The sequence below is a fragment of the Amblyomma maculatum genome, chromosome 2 (assembly GCF_055883805.1).
Source record: "Amblyomma maculatum isolate TAMU_Amacu chromosome 2, ASM5588380v1, whole genome shotgun sequence".
Taxonomy (NCBI): Eukaryota; Metazoa; Arthropoda; class Arachnida; order Ixodida; family Ixodidae; genus Amblyomma; species Amblyomma maculatum.
The window spans coordinates 174637795-174656572 of NC_139345.1; the positions used below are offsets into that span (position 1 = coordinate 174637795).

General features: G+C 46.2%; 1 protein-coding gene across 3 annotated transcripts in view; it reads left to right on the plus strand.

The window, feature by feature from the left end:
• faf (ubiquitin carboxyl-terminal hydrolase-like faf) overlaps window positions 1-18778 on the plus strand; it is a 241639-nt gene that overhangs the window by 79493 nt on the left and 143368 nt on the right. For all 3 annotated transcript variants that reach the window (XM_084595526.1, XM_084595528.1, XM_084595527.1), the window contains 2 exons: window positions 10725-10858; window positions 11356-11507. In XM_084595526.1, the coding sequence (XP_084451652.1) occupies window positions 10725-10858; window positions 11356-11507 (286 nt within the window). The remainder of the gene's footprint in view (window positions 1-10724; window positions 10859-11355; window positions 11508-18778) is intronic.

The following is an 18778-nucleotide window of genomic DNA, read 5'->3' on the forward strand; positions in this document are numbered from 1 at the left end:
GTGGGTTCAATATGCGAGCGAGTTCGTTACGCGACTAAATGCGGTACATTTACCATAATACAAATGGTTTTGGTCAGTTTTTTCAAGGCCATCCGATAATTCGAACATCGGATAATTCGAACTTTTTTCCCGGTCCCGTAAAGTTCGAATTAACGAGCTTTTACTGTACGTGGTTTTTTCTTTTTTTTTTTCTTTTGGCGTGCATAGAGTGCGCTGACATTGTTTTGTGTGAGTATGTCGCCTCGCTGATCTGCCCACCCCACCCACAAGCACTGGTGCTTAGGTGGGTTGTGTACTCAAATGATGACAGTATGCACAATAAATTTATTATTATTATTATCATTATTATTTATTAATATGTGTTGGGCACACTGCTTGAAGCATTTAAGTCCTGAGCATTGTAGAGTGGAGACAAAAAACATGTTTCATGTGCTGGATTTGTTAGATTTCTTGTATCAATCTTATCGCACAATTCACCAAAAGAAAGACGTTTTAAGTAGAGGCATGCGAATACTTGAATAAATTTTTAGATTATTCGATTTGTGAATTGAACACTTCTTATTCACGGACTGAATACAGGCAAAACTCGATTTAACGAAGATGTCGTAATTCTCCTTAGACGCCCATAGGATCCAGTGCTTTGAGTAACTCAATATAACAAAATAAATTCTATGAATTGTTTCATGTGCCGATTTAATGTACCTTTTTTTTCGAAAAATGAAGCTGGAAGGGGCTTTTTTTGGTCTATTTTGCAGAGAGCACCCCAAAATTTATTGATTGCGAGCCCACAGTAACAGTGCAAGGAACCTTCGCCCCACTTTTTTTTTTTTTTTTTTTTCAACCTGCACAGCACAAAACGAGAGTTGTAGTGTTCAGTCGAATTCACCAGATGGTGCCAGCGGTAAAAAAAAGTTTCATGTCGCATTCCAAGGGGCGGTGTTGCAATTCAGGGATTTTTTGTGTGGTTTGTTTGCCATTATGCTTGTGCAGATATTTTCCCGTGCCTTTGAGTGCATGCTTCTCGCAAGCTCAGCTTATTAGGCCTACATTGCTACTTAGCTCTGCAGACCTATGAAAAATCGGTGTGGTCACTTCTCACAATGTGCACGCAGGTAAAGATCATGGACTTCTGTGGCAGAAAACAAATTTGTAATCTTCTCAGGCTCTTCTTGATGTGTACCAATTTTTTTTCTTGTGTTCTACCAGCGTTGGTCATTTTTGCTGGCCGTATTTCATTTTGCAAGCATTAAGGATTCGCAAGTATGATGCCTTGGTAGCTTTGAATACTGCCGCGCTTTATGAATCGAATGCACCAAATTGTAGGACCGAGAAATGCCTCACTTGATTTAAGGGGGGACACAAGTCTTAGAGCTCGAAAAATCGTCGAAAATTTTAAAATGTTATTTTTGAAATATGCAGCGAATTATTCACCAGTCTACAAACTTTCAAACTGCTACGTTCGATATTTTTCACGTAAGGCTAATTAATGCCGTCGGTATCGACAGAATATGAGCCGAAATTAACACCAAAACGGCACTTTTGACGCAGCACGTAGCTCCTATACCATGCATGCTACCGGGGTCATCTTGGTCTCGTCTGGAAGAGGAGTTTTCCCACTTCAATTTCCCGCCACCGAAGTCTTCGTGCGACCATTGGTTGCAGAAAAAAAATGCGCCCAAAAAAAGGTCTGACGCGTAACCCCGATCGTTGCTCGGAGCACGTGACATGATGGCGCTACGCGATTGACTGAACCTTTCTCTGTCATCTACACGATGCACTCGGCCGCGGCAGCAATGGCAGCCCGAGTGCCATTTTGTTTTTGAGTTGGTGCCGGAGATTTCACGATGAATCGACGATCGACGAAGTTTCGTGCCAGACACCAGTTTGGAAAGAAGCTGAAGCGTTCGTTAAGTGAGAACTTCCGAAAACGCACCGCAGCACCCCAAGATGCCCAGACGGACGAGCCTCACACATCCGGTGACTGGAGCAGCGACACTACCACGCTAGGCCTAACATCAGCGGAATCCGACTTCGGCCGTGTACGCCACGACACGGCATTTCTGTAGCCTTCCGAGGCTGCAGAATGCCAGCAATAAGCGGCAGACAAGCTTAAGAAGCTGTCATCAACGGACAGAAAGAAAGAACTTCTTGCCGATAGCAATGATGCCGCGGTCCGACCACATAGCGGGGCTTCGTTCACCATCCTGTGCCTGGATTCTCTGAACGCTTTGCTCCAGTTCGTGAAGTGCAAATCGTGCTCCGGATGTGTGCAAATACGCAAGGATGAACGCGAATATGGGCTTCCCATGAAGTTGCACATTGTATGTGACAATTGCGGCGAGACGGCGTCAGCGTGGAGTTCACGCGCTTCGAAGGTACTCAAAAGGTGAATCCCTTCACTGCGAACGTTCTCACCGCGCGTGCCATGCTTGCAACTGGTAATCGCTAAACAGCCTTCAACGATGAGTTTTCGGCGATGAATATCAGCCATCAGGGTCTACATACGAAAACGTGGCAGGCTTATCCGAAGACGAAGTTGATGCCTGCTGCTGATCGAGCGGACCGGAAACACACCAACGAGTGCGCACAGTCGGTTCGCGAGCTCTACTCTGAACTAAACGGCGTCGGCACAGTAATTGAACTCTTCAGTGGCCTGATACTTGATTATGTCGTGTTGAGTAATTTCTGCACTGGTTGCGAGTCGGGCCCAAAGGAAGATGATCCTTCGTATGGAACATGGGCAGCCAGCCATGTATGCCAAAAAACACAACGAAAAAGACAGGAGAAATGGAAGTGGAGGCTGCCTTGATACTGTTCAGGAGGTCCCTCGAGCACCAACTGCGGTACACTACAGTGCTGTGTGACGGTGACAGCAGGACATACCTCGCCTTGGAGGAAGAAAAGGTGTATGGATATACAGTTGAACCCCGTTATAAGAGACACTGATGTAACAGATAATCATGTATAAGAGACACCATTCAACAAATGGTTGGCCACCCTATGACTTTCATTAATTGGGCCTCTTTTTTATCAGACGTTGGATGCAGAAGACAATTGACTATAAAGGACAAATTAGCCTTGAAGTTTGGTACTCAGTCTTGCTTATAACAGACATTTTAACATTAGATGCAACGCCACCCATTGCCATCTTCAGTAGTAGCTACAGTGAAAACAAAAGAAGAGAGACACATCTGTGCCATCATTATTAATTATAACTTCAGCTAACAAAGAGCAGCTCAGTCAGCTATGAAATGACTAAAAGAATCCCCTGCAGTGGGAATGCAATGTAGAGAAGCTCTTCAGGCTTTCCACGAAGAGCACAAGTGCGACTGCATACGCAAGCATCTGAGAAAGCATATTGGGAGCGCGCGTTGGGTTCTCCAATTAGTGGAGCTTCCTATTACGAATTACTGTAGGTGTTGTATCCACTAGTCTGAAGAATATAACTAAAATTGTCTATTATGTTACATTGCAGTATGAGCAACAAATATGTCTGATAAATGCAAAGAAAGTGCTCAGCTGGTGCTGCTGACATAAACAAGTGTGCCTAGAAAGCGAGACATAGCCAAGCCAAGACCAAAACAAATGACATGAAAACAGAAGTGGTCTTGTTCTGGCGAGGACAAATAAACTGCTCTGTTTGCTATTCAACCAGTTTAAACTCCAGTCAGAAATGCCTCGTTTGCTTTTCATTTATTTTTCTTCTGAGCAACAACATTCAGAGACTTGTTACAGCCGCTGTTGCTCTTTGTCAAACAAGCATAAATTTCCGAGGGATATTTTTGCTAGTGGTGTGTAATAGTTTTGGCCGCTTCTAGCACCTTGGTGGTAAGCTAGTTAATTTTACGACTTCTTGGCCTGATTTTCAAGCTGGGAGAGGCTGTGTTGAATAGCATCAATGCAGCGATGCAGACCAAGATTTACAACTATTTCAGCAGTAAATAAATATGAGAAAGTTACAAGTTGTGGTCAGTATGGTGGTCCACCAAGGAAATGCAATATGTAAATGAAACCCATAACGCTTTTGCGACATGGTGTACCCTTCTTTTCTGTGTATTCTAACATCCTACTGTTAGAATACACAAAAAAGAAGGGTACACCATGTCTACACCGAAATAAGGTATGGTTAGAAGATGTAAACGTGGTACCCTGCTTATAAGGGACCTCTTATATAAGAGACAATAACTGTTCCCCAGTGCATGACTCTTATAAAGGGATTCAACTGTATACCCATAAACAAAGAAGACTGCATTAACCATGTGCAGAAACGCATGGGTACGCCTTTGCGCAACGCTGTAGCTAAGCTTAAAGGCTCTGGCTCCAAAAGCATCAGTGGAAGAGGCAAACTGACAGGAGACCTCATCAGTAGGCTCACCTCCTATTATGGATGGGCCCTAAAGACACACAAAGGAGACATTGATTTCATGCACAGGGCAGTGATGGCCACATATCATATCACATCTAATGATGCAAAGCCTCAACACAGTTTTTGCCCACCAGGGCCTAGCTCCTGGTTCAAGCAAAATGCAGCAAAGGCTCGGGGTTAGCCAGTGCCTAAGCATCCCAGAAACCTGCCTCCCCAAGTTTGTGAGGCCTTGCTTCTCATCTATCAGCGGTTATCAGACAAGAAGCTGCTTGACAGACGCCTGCGCGGCAAAACTCAGAACAACAATGAAAGCTTCCATTCAATGATATGGGCACTGGCACCTAAGGCGTCCCCGCTGTTTGCGGTAAAGGCTGCTGTAGCCGAAGCCGTAATAAAATTCAATGCAGGTAGCTCAAAATCATCAACAGCCATACTCAGTGAGATGAGTCTAAAACCAAGCATGCAAAGTGAAAAGCGCGTGTTAGAGAAGGACTTGCGCAGAAGCAGGGAATCGGCACGCAGGCGTGCAAAGTCCGAGAATGTGCAAAAAGCCTTACGAAAGCACCATATTCATGGCAAAACCCAGTCAGATTATATGCCTGGAGCTTATTAGTCATTTTGAAATGAAATGTGCACATATTTTTCACATTCCCTCATTAAATTTTGTTTTGTTTGTTTTTTTTTTGTCATTTTCTCAAAACTGTGTTTTTGGTTGATGTTGGAAGCTTGCTCAAGTCATATCTCGGCACCTAGGGCACCTAGACCTACAATTCATTTTGCAATGTGCAGCTGAAAGCACGAGGCATGCAATGCTGGCAATAGATTTTTTATTTTCACCTTCAATTTTTTTGTTTTTCTCTCTAATTTTTCATCTCTAGCTGCCATTATGTGAGCACTAAGTTCAGTGAGCTGTTAAATTGCATTCATCGCACACTGTAGTATCTACTCGTACATTAAAAAAAAATTTCTGATCAGTAATAATTTTCCTATTGTTTGAGCAAACAATGACATATTTCTTAATATCTCAATAATCGATTGGCCTACAAGAAAGCTAATTGCATATTTGAAATCAGCAAGAAAAACTGAACAAGTATGTGCAGTTTCATTAAAATTGATCAGTAAATAAAAAAATGTCTGAGACCCATGTCCCCCCTTAACGAAGTTCCCGATTAAACGAAATACAGTCAAACCCGGATATATCAAACCCGCATAATTCGAGTTTTGGTTATATCGAACTCGCGGAATATCCCCTTAAAAATCCATATAAAAGTATAGGAAAGCTGCGTCATATATCGAACTCAGTTTCACCGGTAGTTCGATATATTGAACTCCACACCATGCATTGGACGGTCCGCCTTCCTCAAAGACGATCGCTTCATCCTTGGCTGTTTGCCGCGTGACGTTATCAAGCCACGCGCGTATGGAATGAATAGGCACAGTTCGGCGACGGCCGGTCTAGGGCAGTACCGCGCTCATTCCCCAAAGGCGCGCGCATCTGCACTGATAGTTCGCCGCATGCCAGCATGACTTTTCAAGCCATGTGCCTGAAGGAACAAGAGGGAACCATTGCAACCGCGCGGCGTTCAGAAGAGGGAAAAAACGCGATAAAGAGAAGCACAAGGGTGTACCCACTCTTCTGCCTTGCTTTATCTCTCCTCTTTCTCTCTCTTTCTCGGTCTTCGTTCGCAGCAGCACGCACTACGCATGTGCAGACAAGCCAGCTCTGTCCGTGGCAGACACTTTCTCCACTACGTGTTGTGAACGCTCTGCGTGCGGCGGCTGACATGCGATGCGCGTCTCGTGTCATGGTGGCTGCACACGCTAAGAAACGTGTTTTTCTTTTTGCAGCAGGTGTTCATCCTTGCTGTCGTGCTGAACGTGCGGCATGGCATATGCTGTGGCGGCTGTATATTTCCTGTGGACGTTAAGAAGCAGCATTTTTTTTTTCTTTTGCGAGAGTCGCCCTTACTTGTGCCGAATGTGCGGCACAGCGTAAGCGATGACGGCTGTGGACGTTAAGCGGCGGCAGATTTTTTTTTTTTTGCGAGAGTCGTTCATTCTTGCATCTATGAATCAACGAAAGCATGCTGTCAGCTTCGATCATGATACCGGCTCTTAGCATTGTTCGCTTCAGACGGCATTTGCGGCTATCACGCTTTCCAATGATTTTGTGGCAGTGGACTACGCTCGCCCCAAGCACAGCGTGATAAATAGAACCAGGGTTATGCAATCAAGCCATCACGAACACTCTGCCAAGTTCGCTCCCCGCCACCACGGGATCTATCAAAAGTATAGTAAAAAGATAAACATGCCGTAACGTTACCGCTGCGCAGCATCTTGGCGCGCTGCCAATACATGAGCTGAGGATATGCAACGCTTGAAGTGGGACGCACGGCACCGAACATTTTTTTTTTTTTAATTCTCAAGGGCAAAAGTGGGGAGGGGGTTTATTATGCGAGTGGGTTGATAACGCTGCAAATACAGTATCCTTTTTCACGATTGCAAGTGGCATCTCAAGCCGATTTCTGTATATTGAATTATCGATATATGGAACTATTTCGCGATCCCCTTCGAGTTTGATATATCCGGGTGCGACTGTAATTCACTTCTTCCCTCAACTTCGTTAAATTGAGTTTCAACTATATTCGATATTCAGGGGAACACGCTGATGCGAGATCTGTCATTCCTTCATCTTTTCCCGATTTTTCACTGCAGTTGCTGGTTTTCTGATCGTGCGGCACATATTTTTTAATCTACAGCCACTGCACAGCAGGCATAAATAAATTCTTAATAGCACAAACTAGTACTGACACTAGTCTGACCGCTTGGCTCTTTATATTGAGGTCAAATTGCGCTGAGATTTTATCGGTCACATTTGAAAGATAGGGATTCAGGCTATTCCCCTTTCTCAGTTGGCATCCATGAAGCAGGAAATAAAGGTACAAAATTGTGTGAAACACGCTGTGCTATTGGGCTCCGAGAGCATGTGACCAAACTGACCACTTTTGGTTGGCTGCTGGCGTCGACTGCTTGTAGCTTGGCGCCATTTTGAAATGGTTACACAGGCCTAGCCAGCTTAACTCAGTTCCATCATCAGGATCACAGCATAAAACATGGAAAATATAGCTTCGGGCATTATATTGGCCTAAAAACGAAGAAAGGTAAAGTAAAAGGTGCACCGGTGACGCTGCATCGCCACATCTCATCTGCAATCAGTGACGCAGCGCCGACACTCCACGATGGGCCAATAACTGCGTAGCTGGAGGTGCTCGGCATGACAGCGAGGAGCACAAACGATTTCATCGAACCGATTCCTGGCTCATACGGGCAGCATAAGTATGACGGTGTGGATGAAAAAGTGATACCTAAGCAGTTTTCACGGGCACGGCAGACCGAGCACTCACAAAAATAAGTGGCACGGGCGGCAGCGGCGCTCGCAAAACGGCGCATCCCGCGGCATGTGGAATCGAAAACCTTGACGAAGTAAGCTTGCTTTTGAGTGGCAGGGGCAATTATCTCAACAGGAAATGGTGCATCCACACCAGAAACCAGTCAGAACTTGGAAATCCAAAAATGTGCCAAAATTATTTTTTTTTGCCGGTTTCATAAAATTGCATTTTGGACACAGTCAGAATTTTGGAGGAGCGATATCTCCAGTTCTATATCTGCTATCGCTATAATACCTTTTTTCTTTTTTTATCTGGAAAGATAGTCACAAGCTCTGCAGCAACACTACTTTTTAGCTACTGCTTATTTACTAAAATTATCAAAATAAACCATTTGTTTCAGTCACCAAAATGAGCTTTTTCTTTGGCAAGTTTGACAAGCCATAACTTTCGTCCAAATCATCCTAGAATGCTCATTTATGCCTTACTGCAGTCCTTTGGGATTCTAGATAATTTAAATATAGAAATCTCCTCCAGAAGATGTTTACAAACCATGCCTCCTCCAAACAAAAGACCAGCTTACCTTACTTAAAATAAAGTAGATAGCTTTAAATATTTTAAGTAAGGAAAGCTGGCCTTTATTTTAAAGCTATCTACTGTAGGTGAATACTGTAGGTGAAAACAGTTTTCAGTTTTGTAATCAGCACAAGAAAGTGTACAGATTGTGCAAATGTGGTGTAGATCAGCCTATAAAAAAAAAAAAGGAACGGTCCTAAGAGGGGTTCGAGAGCTAGTTTGCACCAGGGATGAAGACCTTCTTGAATGCTGGAGGAAAACAGGCACTTTCCTGGCCTGTGCAGAATGGCCGTGAAATACCTGACTATACTGGCAACGCAAGTTCCAAGTGAAAAACATATTTTCTGCCGCTGGCAACAAGCTGTTGCCAGATCACGTGCAGCAGCTGCTTTTCTTTTTTTGCGTCAGAACTTATGAGTTATAACTTATAAGCACTTCAGCAAGTGTTTGAATAAATTTTTACTACATATTGATATACGAAGCATATCGATGTATTCGATATTTGATTTGATATTCGGGTTATTTTCTTGATTTGATTCGAGAGGCACTATTTGGTATTCGCACACCCCTAGTTTTAAGTTAGGTGGTGATAAACACAGTTCCTAATAGTCGAACCCGGATATATCGAATTTCGGTTATATTGAACTCACGGAATATCCCCTTGAAAATCCCATATAAAAGTATAGGAAAGCCGCGTCATATTTCGAACTCAATTTCACCGGTCGTTTGATATATTGAACTCCGCACCACGCACTGGAAAGTGTGCCTTTCCCAAAGACGATCGCATCACCCTCGGCCGTTTGCCGCGCGACGTTTTCAAGCCGCGCGCGGAAGTAATGAGAGGGGACAGTTCGGCTAGGGCAGCGCCGCACCCATTCCCCAAAGGCGCGCGCATCTGAGGTGATCGTATCCCGCGCGCCAGCACATGACGTTTGCTAGCCACGAGTGGGGGAAAACGCGACAGAGCGAAGCGCAAGGGTGTGCCCATTCTTTTGCCGAGCTATCTCTCTCCTTTTTCTTTCCCAGCCTTCGTTCGCAGTAGCACGCGCTACGCATGCGCCAAGCCAGCTCAGCCCGTTTTCAGAAAGAACGTCGGACGCTTTCCCCAGCGTGTGTTGCGAACCCTCTGCGCGCAGCGGCTGACGTGGCTATGGCGCCTGCGGAAGCTAACAAGCGGCAGATCTATCTTTTTTTTTTTTTTCCCGAGAGTCGTCTATTTTTATCGTTGTGCTGTACGCGTGGCGTAGCGTAAGATATGGCGTTACGAAGCGGCTTTTTTTCTTTTTTGCAGGAGCGTTTATTCTAGCATGTATAAATTAACGAAAGCACGCGGTCAGCTGCGATTATGACACCGGCTTTTAGCATTTTTTGCTTCAAACAGCATTTGCAGCTACTGTATCACGCTTTCCAATATTTTATGGCAGTGGACTACGCCCGCCCCCCCAAGCGCGGCGTGATAAATCGAACCAGACTTGTGCAATCAAGCCATCACGGGCAGTCTGCCAAGTCCGCTCCCACCACCGGAGGAGCTATCAAAAGATAAACACGCCACGACGTTATCGCTGCGCAGCATCTTGGCACGCTGCCAAGAAAAGAGCTGTGGATGAGACGACCGAAACTGAGTGCGACATGCAAGCGATTTCGGCCGCGGCGACACAGAAACCTTGTTTCGAGCTGCCGCGGTGGCTCGAACGGCAGAGGGACGCAGTTCCAACAAGTTGGAAATTTTTTGCTCTGTCGCTGCGGCTCCTCGCTGAGATCGCTTAATCGCTTGCATGTGAGCGAGCTGGCCTTCACGCTTTTTCTTTTTAACAAATTCTCGAGTGCAAAAGTGAAGGGTGGTTTCATTATGCAAGTGAGTTGATTACGCGACAAATGCGGTATCGTTTTTTGCATCGTAAGTGCTGTCCCAAGCCGATTTCTGTATATCGAATTATCGATATATCGAACTATTTCATGATCCTTTTCGAGTTCAATATATCCGGGTTCGACTGTAGTTCATTGTGTGGCACGAAACCTTTCTTTGCAGTGCTATTTGGCGGCCTGTGAATTCATGCAATGAATATTTACGTTGCTTGTGCTGTCAAGTTGCTCGAAAATTCTGATACTGCAGCTACAAAATGAGTATATTTCTGTTTCATAGCTGCTCCTTACTTTCTTGTGATGTAGTCTGTGTTGTCACTTTCAGTGTTTTCATTTCTTGTGGCATTATGCAAGTGGCACTGTTCTACTCACTGGAAAGTAAGGTTCTGTAGATGGCAGCTACTGTTCTTTCATTGCTGTGTTCTCATATGGTGCTCGTACTGGAGGCTAGCTGTCTGTCCGAGTGCCTGCTCAACGCTTTACACCGAGGGTTTTCCTGACGTGTGGTTGCCATTGTTTTTCTCTGTGTGCAGACGTGCAGACAGTGGAGCGGTTGCGGGAACTGTGTGAGCTCAGTGGCCACCAAGGGGAGGGTGACCCAACGGGGGCCGCTCTGGAGGCCCTGCTCCAGTCCCTGTCACCCACCGAGCTGCTCTACCACCTGGAGGTAAGGAATCAGTCACGGGAAGTGCTGGTCAGCAGCGCTATGTTGCTCAAGTAACCGACACACTCGCATAATGAGCTCATCCACTGTTTTGGGCTTTGGGTGCCAAAGCACTACTAGTCTTTTTTTTTTTTTTTTTTCATATTTAATTTAAAGTCACGCATGTAGACCTTACAAGCATAGTGGAATTTCTTAAATTCTTCATGCTTGCTCAGCTGAAGTGCTGAAGCTAGCCTGTGAACTGTCTACAAGCAGGCAGCAAGAGTTAAACTTGGCACTTTAATGTAATGGGACAGTAGGTTGGAAAAGCGCATTAACCCCCCTCCCGCAACTTATGCATTTACAGAAAGGGTAGTGAATGCATTTAGTGATATGAAGAATTGTTAAACACACTCGGTAGTAATGCATTTCATCTGACTGCCTGCTCATTCCGAAAAGGGGGGTCGGGGGTGCTCTGCACGATGGCTCCTGTGTCAGGGACGGTGGTGGTGTCTTTGCAGGTGGCCTACTCGTTGCTGCTGCCTGCGTTGTCGCCCTTCTCCAAGGAGGCCCAGGAGTTCCAGGCGGGATTTGTGCGCAGCGGGGGCGTGGCCGTGGTGCTGCGCATGCTTGGCCGCCAGGACAGCTGCTGCTTTGACCCCACCAGCCGCGGGTGGGCACCACTTCTCTTTTGGGAACCAGCACACTGCTGATAGATTGAAGGGGGAAGTTTCTACTTGAACTGGGCCTTGGTAGTTCCTTGGCTGGAAGGAAATTTTTTTTTTCTTCTACTGATAATTTCAGAGCAAAATATTTTGAGTACTCTTGGCACACAGGCATTGAACGGCGCAGTAGCCTTATTTAAAAATCTGTATTATAAGCGAAGTACATGAAGATAAAAATGGCGGCCGATTTACCGTCATTAGGCTAGATTCATATTAAGCGGGGAATTCACAGAAGGGCGAAATCTACCTCCCTCAGGGTGTGCCTCTGGGTGCCAGAGTGGGTCAAGTGGGAGGGGCACCAGCATCTGCCGGGCAGCACGAAACCTCCCTCCCTCCACGGGGAGTCCACCAGAGGTACCAACAGCAAAGGCAGGCAAAGTTATGGAGAACAGAAGCTGACCTAACTCACTCGCTCAACTCCCAGTTGCACCAGCTGATGACCTCATCAACTCATCATTGCTATTTTTTAGGAATGTGCAAGTATTTAAATTTTTGAATACGAGTCGAATGCAAATATAGGGGGAAAATGCCTTTAAATATTGAATATCTGGTCAGTAAAAAAAAAAAATTACAAAATGGCAAACACTGTTCATCTTGTTTGTTACTAATGCACATGATATATGCAAGCAAAATTAGAGTAGAATTGCTCCAAAATGTTTACTGTACTGAAAAATTTCGTGCAGTCGTTATACAGGAGCTTGTATGGATGGCTTACTGTACCTGCATGAAATGAAGTGGAGCTGTCATATTGTTGCTGAATAGAGTAAACACTCATTAATTTGACCTTCAGGGGACAAGAAAAAATGTTCGAATTACAGTCAACGACTGATTTTTCGGACATGCTTGATTATTTGGACTTTTTTCCGGCCCCAGGACATACCTTATAAAGTCAATGTATTGCGCTGCTCAAAACTTCGGACACTCTAAGGAGAGCTATTTGATTTTTCGGACATTCCAAGCGTCAGCCGGGCCAACTGCCACACATTTTGAGTGGTGTCGCCGCCATCTTTGTTTTCTTTTTCCTTTGATAGCCTCGAAAACGGTGCCGGCCTTGCATGCCGCTCCTCAGCTAAACTGACTCTGGATCGAGGCTATATTATTTGCCTAGCAGCTTCCATTTCCGGGACAAAGTCGCCTTCGCTGCTCGCCGCTGGAGGGCTTTTCTCGTTTTTTCTTTTAGCGTGATCGTTTCGACTGCCTGTTCCTCTGTGTGTTTACCATGCGTTTCACGTGCGTTGCCAAGCTGCGTAGCGAGTAGGCCTAACCGTGGTCATGGAAGTATGTTCTGTCGCTGCTGTGGTTCACATTTAATTAAATCGGCTCTAGTTCTTCAAGAAGCTGTTTCCGGAGTTTATAAGGAGTCTTTATTTTTTTTCTTGCGTGCAACGCCACAGCGAAAAGGCACTCAAAGGAGTTGGTGTTGTGATCCAGTGATTGGTGGTTGTGGTGTGCATCGACAGTGGGAAAACCTACTCTGTCGATTTGCTTGGAGCACTTAGTATGCTCGCCGATGCGTGGAAGTCTGTAGCACCCACAACGCTGCGCAATTGCTTCCGCCACGCGGGATTTGTGCTGAATGACGAGTCAGCTGCCTTGGACGAGGAGAGTGTCGTCGAGTAGCTGTCAGGCAGGGAGCAGCTCATTGACGACGTTCGCACTGCAGGTGTCGAAATTTCACCGGCAGTCTCGTTTTCAGAGTTCACAGACATGCACCACGAGTTGCAACTGTGCGCTGGGCTTGCAGGTGCAGAAATTATTCGCCAAGTGCTTGTGGAGTCTGAGAGCGACGACGAGGATGACTCACCTGCAGCAGCGCAGCCGACGCAAGCTCAGCTGATGCAAGCGAAATTCAGGCGGACCTGTTAGCACGGAAGCGAAGCGTGGTGCAGAAAAGCATTCATGACTTTTTCTGGCCTTAAAGTGAATACAGTGAAACCTCGTTATAACGAGCAGTTAAAAAAATGGGGAAAATAGTTCGCTCTATTCATAATTTCTAATACGAAGTTTTTCTATTTCCCGTCGCCAGTCCCATAGAAACCCATGTATTTTTGACCTCAATGCAACAAAGTGGCTAGGGGAGAGAACCTTGAAATAACGAATTCGGGCCGTCAACCGCCTAGTCTTTTTGCCGCATATTTTATAACATAGAGCGAAGTTGTGCCAGATTTTTTCGTTAGTTAATGATCAAGAATGATGACCGCCTAAAAAAAACATTCACAGCCGCGGCGAGCGAGCATATTACTCGCCCACGCGGTGGTGATGATGATAATGCACAGGTGCCCCGCTAGCAGCGCCACCCTTTGACTGATGCAGAAATCACCACTTCGTATGCGTGACACTAGGTGGCGCGACAGACGTTTCTCGAACTTTGTTGTTTGTTTTCATTCGGTGCTTTTCGGGTTCATCTCTTTGTTGCCCTACGTCGTTCCGGCAAGCTTGCTTCCGGCATGTGCATTTCGTTTTTGTCTTCGTGTATCTGTGCGCCGGGTCATATTGGTGCTTTAAGACATCGAGAATGAATGCGTCCACGAAAAAACGGAAAATATTGTCTCTTGAGGACAGAATTGCTTTTCTGGCGCCGTTGCTGGAGGCGAAAAAAAGAAGGATATAGCTGCCAGGTTTGGAATCCCAGCCAGCTCTCTCTCTACCATACTCAACGCGAAAGATGTGATTCGTGGTGCAATGGAGTCTGGTGCTGACGGCAAATAAAAGAGGGTGAAGCCATCAACATATGCCGACATGGACAAAGCGGTATTTACATGGTTTATGGACACGAGGGCTAGAAATCTTCCGATCAGCGGCGCTCTCTTGCAACAAAAGGCACGTGATTATGCTTGCATCTTGGGCTTTGATGACCTAAACGCGAGCAACGGATGGCTGCAAGGCTTCAAAAAGAGGCATGGCATCCCTGGAAAGATGATAAGCGGTGAGTCCTCGTCCGCGGACAGTGATGCTGCCAATTCTTGGGTTGAAGAGAAACTCTCAGCAATTTTGGAGCGCTACGACACGTCCAAAATCTACAACTGTGACGAGACGGCTCTTTTTTATCAGTTGCTTCCAAACCGCACCCTCAGCCTAAAAGGTGACGTCTGCCACGGCGGCAAGTAAAGCAAACTTCGCATAACTGTTTTGCTGTGTGTAAACTCGGACGGGACTGACAAGCGCGTCCCACTGATTATCGGCAAGAGTGCCCGCCCCAGGTGCTTCAAAGGAACGCATTGGATGCCCGTGAAATACGTAGCTAATACGAAAGCGTGGATGATGCGGGCTATATTTGGTGACTGGTTGAAGGCATTTAATGAAGGTCAAGAAGCAGAACCGCACCATTTGCTTATTCCCAGATAACTGTGCTGCACAACATGTTGAAGGCCTCGACCTTTCAAATATTGAACTGCAGTATTTGCCCGCTATCTGCACTTCACTCATTCAGCCCCTCGACAAAGGAATTATTAATAGCGTGAAGTGCAGCTACCGGCGTAGACTGATTCAAAGGCTGCTTCTGAACATTCGTCTTCAGCGTAAAATGAAAGTGGACATTTTTCAAGCAGTTGAGATGCTTGAAGCATCGTGGTGAGAAACGGGTGCGGACATTATCGCTAACTGTTTCAGAAAAGCCCGCATTACAAAAGAAGTTCAGACTGCGCAAGCTGACGATGAAGAGGAGCGCTTGGAGCCTTCATCGCCGCCCGATATTGCCGAAGCTTGGGGTTTATTGCGCGTGAATGGAGCAGCCCCGGATGACGTGCAGCTCTTCGACTTTTGCATGCGGATGACTGTGCCGTGACTTCTGAAGAGATGTCGGATGAGGCGCTGGTGGAAAGTATCCGATGTCAGACCAGCAGTGATGGATTCCCAGAGTTCGAGCCACCATGTGCTATGCCTTCAACAAATAAAGTGTTGGACGCCATCGACGTTTTGCGCCGCGTCGCCGGCTCGCTGGACGATGGTGGTTCAGATTTAAGTGCTTTAATGACCTACGAGCGATCGGTGGTGCCGACCCTCGTCAACAAACAGCAAAGCAAAATCACTCGTTACTTCTCAGTGCAATAAAAGCGTCCTGGGCGAGTTCACTAGCCTTGATTTTCAGCTTAGTTTTGTTTCTGTATTTACTTTTCGAACTTTCTTGCGGAAACTGCTTATGACGAAAACCTCCCTATAACGAATATTTCACGGGCTTTTTCAATTTCGTTATATCCAGGTTCAAGTGTATATCGAACCCGGATATATCAAAGTTTGGTTATATCGAACTCACGGAATATCCCCTTGAAAATCCCTTGTAAAAGTATAGGAAAGCCGTGTCATATATCGAAGCTAATTTCACCGGTCGTTCGATATATCGAACTCCGCACCACGCACTGGAAAGTGTGCCTTCCCCAAAGACGATCACATCACCCTTGGCCGTTTGCCGCGTGCTGTTTTCAAGCCACGTGCGGAAGGAATGAGAGGGGACAGTTCAGCGATGGCTGGTCTGGGCAGCGCCGTGCCCATTCTCCAAAGGCGCGCGCATCTGCAGTTATCGTTTTCCGCGCGCCAACACATGACGTTTGCAAGCCATGTGCGTGGGTGTGCCCATCCTTTTGCCCAGCTATCTCTCTCCTTCAGCATGCGCTACGCATGTGCGAACCCTCTGCGTGTGGCGCCTGAGGTGCTATGGTGCCTGCGGACGTTAAAAAGCGGCAGCTCTCTGTTTTTTTTTTTTGCGAGTCATCCTTTCATATCGTTGTGCTGTTCGGACGTTAAAAAACGGCAGGATCTTTTTTTTTTTTTTTTTTTTGTGGGAGTCGTTTATTCTTGCATGTATGAATGAACGAAAGCATGCGGTCAGCTGCTGCGATCATGATGCCCACCCCAAGCGCGGCTTGATAAATCGAATCAGGCTTGTACGTGCAATCAAGCCATCACGGGCACTCTGCCATGTTCACTCCCCGCCACTGCAGGAGCTATGAAAAGATAAACGCGCCCCGACGTTATCACTGCGCAGCACCTTGGCACACTGCCAAGAAATGAGCTGTGGATGAGACGACCGAAACGGAGTGACGCGCACCATCGACATGCAAGCGAAAACGCTCGCGATTTCTGCCGCGACAACACAGAAACCTTGTTTAGAGCTGCCAGAGGGACGCAATTTCAACAAGTTTGAAATTTTTCGCTCTGTCGCTGCCGCTCGTCGCTGAGATCGCTCAATCGCTTGCATATGAGCGAGCTGGCCTTAACGCTTTTTTTCTTTTTCAAATTCTCCCTGCAAAAGTGCAGGGTGGGTTCATTATGCGAGTGGGTTGATTACGCGACAAATACGGTATCGTTTTTTGGCATCGTAAGTGCAGTCACAAGCTGATTTTTGTATATCGAATTATCGATATATCGAACTATTTCGCGATCCCCTTCGAGTTCGATATATCCGTGTTCGACTGTATAACATTTCGTAGAAGATACATGCAAGAGCAGCAAAATTCAATCAGAGAAGGCACAGCAACTCGGAAGGTGCCTACTTGGGTCACGTTCATTTATTTACGCGCAAAGAAGTGCATTATCGCGGCCTGCTTTTTTTGTGTTGATCGCGTTTCGTATCACGCCCTGTTCCACAGTTTGCAAACACTCAACAAGGACAAACCCACTGCTCTTAATAGCACTGCAGTGGCAGTGCAGTAAATCCAATGCAGCAAGCGTTTCTTGTGAAGTCGAAATGCTCTCATCGTCTGCAAGGTCAGCCTGAGCTTCGTCTGCGAGATGTTCAGAAACTTCCACAGCGATTTCGGTGTCCGCCAGTACAGCCGTGGCCGCCGCAATGTCGTCGCCGCCTACAAAGTCCTCTACAGTCATTGTTGCGGACATGTCTCCAACAAAACGTGAAAAATCATTCCAGGCTTATCGAGCTCGCGGAGCTCTGCTTCTGCTTCGTCGGGATCGTCCCCATCGTCACTTGATGCATGGGCCTGTGCTGGAACAAAACCTGCGTGCCTAAAGCAGTTGGCAATCAATTTGCCTTTCACGCTGTCCCATTCTGCTTTAATGCTCCCAGCAAGTCGATCTCCAAATCCTGCTTCATTAGAAGCTTCATGAGAGAAGAGTGTCAATCAGTCTCCTCTTGTAAACTGTCTTGAAGGCCCTGATTTTATCTGGAGCTTGGTCTTTAACATCAGTGCTGCTCTTTTTTTCACGTTCGCCGCCATCACAGCACTACGCACACCCGCGCACCACACTCGACACGACGACTGATGCAGCCTCCGCCAAACGCTATGGCGGCCACGCTGCGACACCGCTGCTAACACTAAAACCAAAAAAAGCAAAAGTCTCAAAAACCAAATTAGGCAAAAGCAACATTCGATCGCATCGCGGCCGCCGCTGCTGAAGCGGCGCTGTCAGCGATTGTGAGATGCGAACGATTTCTCATGGCCTCCGAGATCACCTCCGCATGCACAAACAAGCGCACGGAGGCAATCTCGGAGGCCATGGATTTCTTTGGCTGTCAACTCCCAATGCCGTTGTGGCATCTGTGGCGCTGTCAGCGCTTCCGAGGTAGTCCTGAACGTTTGCTGTGCCGCACAACACACATGTAGTTCAGTTAGTTCAGTAAAACACGTTGCTGGGCTAGTTGGTGCATTGCGTGAAGAAAGACTAACCGGCCAATAAAATGCACACAGGAAAAACCGACACAGAAAGAAAGGGGCTGGACTACCAACCGATTTATTTGCAAGATCGGGGCTCAAATATATAGAGGCACTCAGTCACATGACCTTCTCACAATCGCCATCACAACCTTCCATCGTGGAGACACAATTCACATTCTTCGTAACTCCTTTATCGTACCTTTGCTTACCCAGTAATCGCTGTCTACATGTAAAACAACACTATCTATGCAAAGCTGCATCAGAAAGAACCAAAGTCATACGCAATACAAACATTAACAATATAATTTGCGCATGGGTATTCAACCAAAAATGAACGCCATGAAAACGGGCACACACATTATCTAACAAGGCCTGGTGATTACAAAACATTCAATGAACATGATTTCCTTACTTCGTAAGGCAACTGAGCAGTCACTACAACATGTATCTCCTTTCTGTATTCAAGAACTACACGCGCTATTTTATCGCGACTTCTGCGAAGTATCTTAATGCCGTCAAGCATCGGCTCACATCTGCACTCTTTACAATGAAGGGGCAAATTAGACCCGGTTTCATTGCTTAGCGAATTCGAGTGCTCCAGTGCTCTGTCG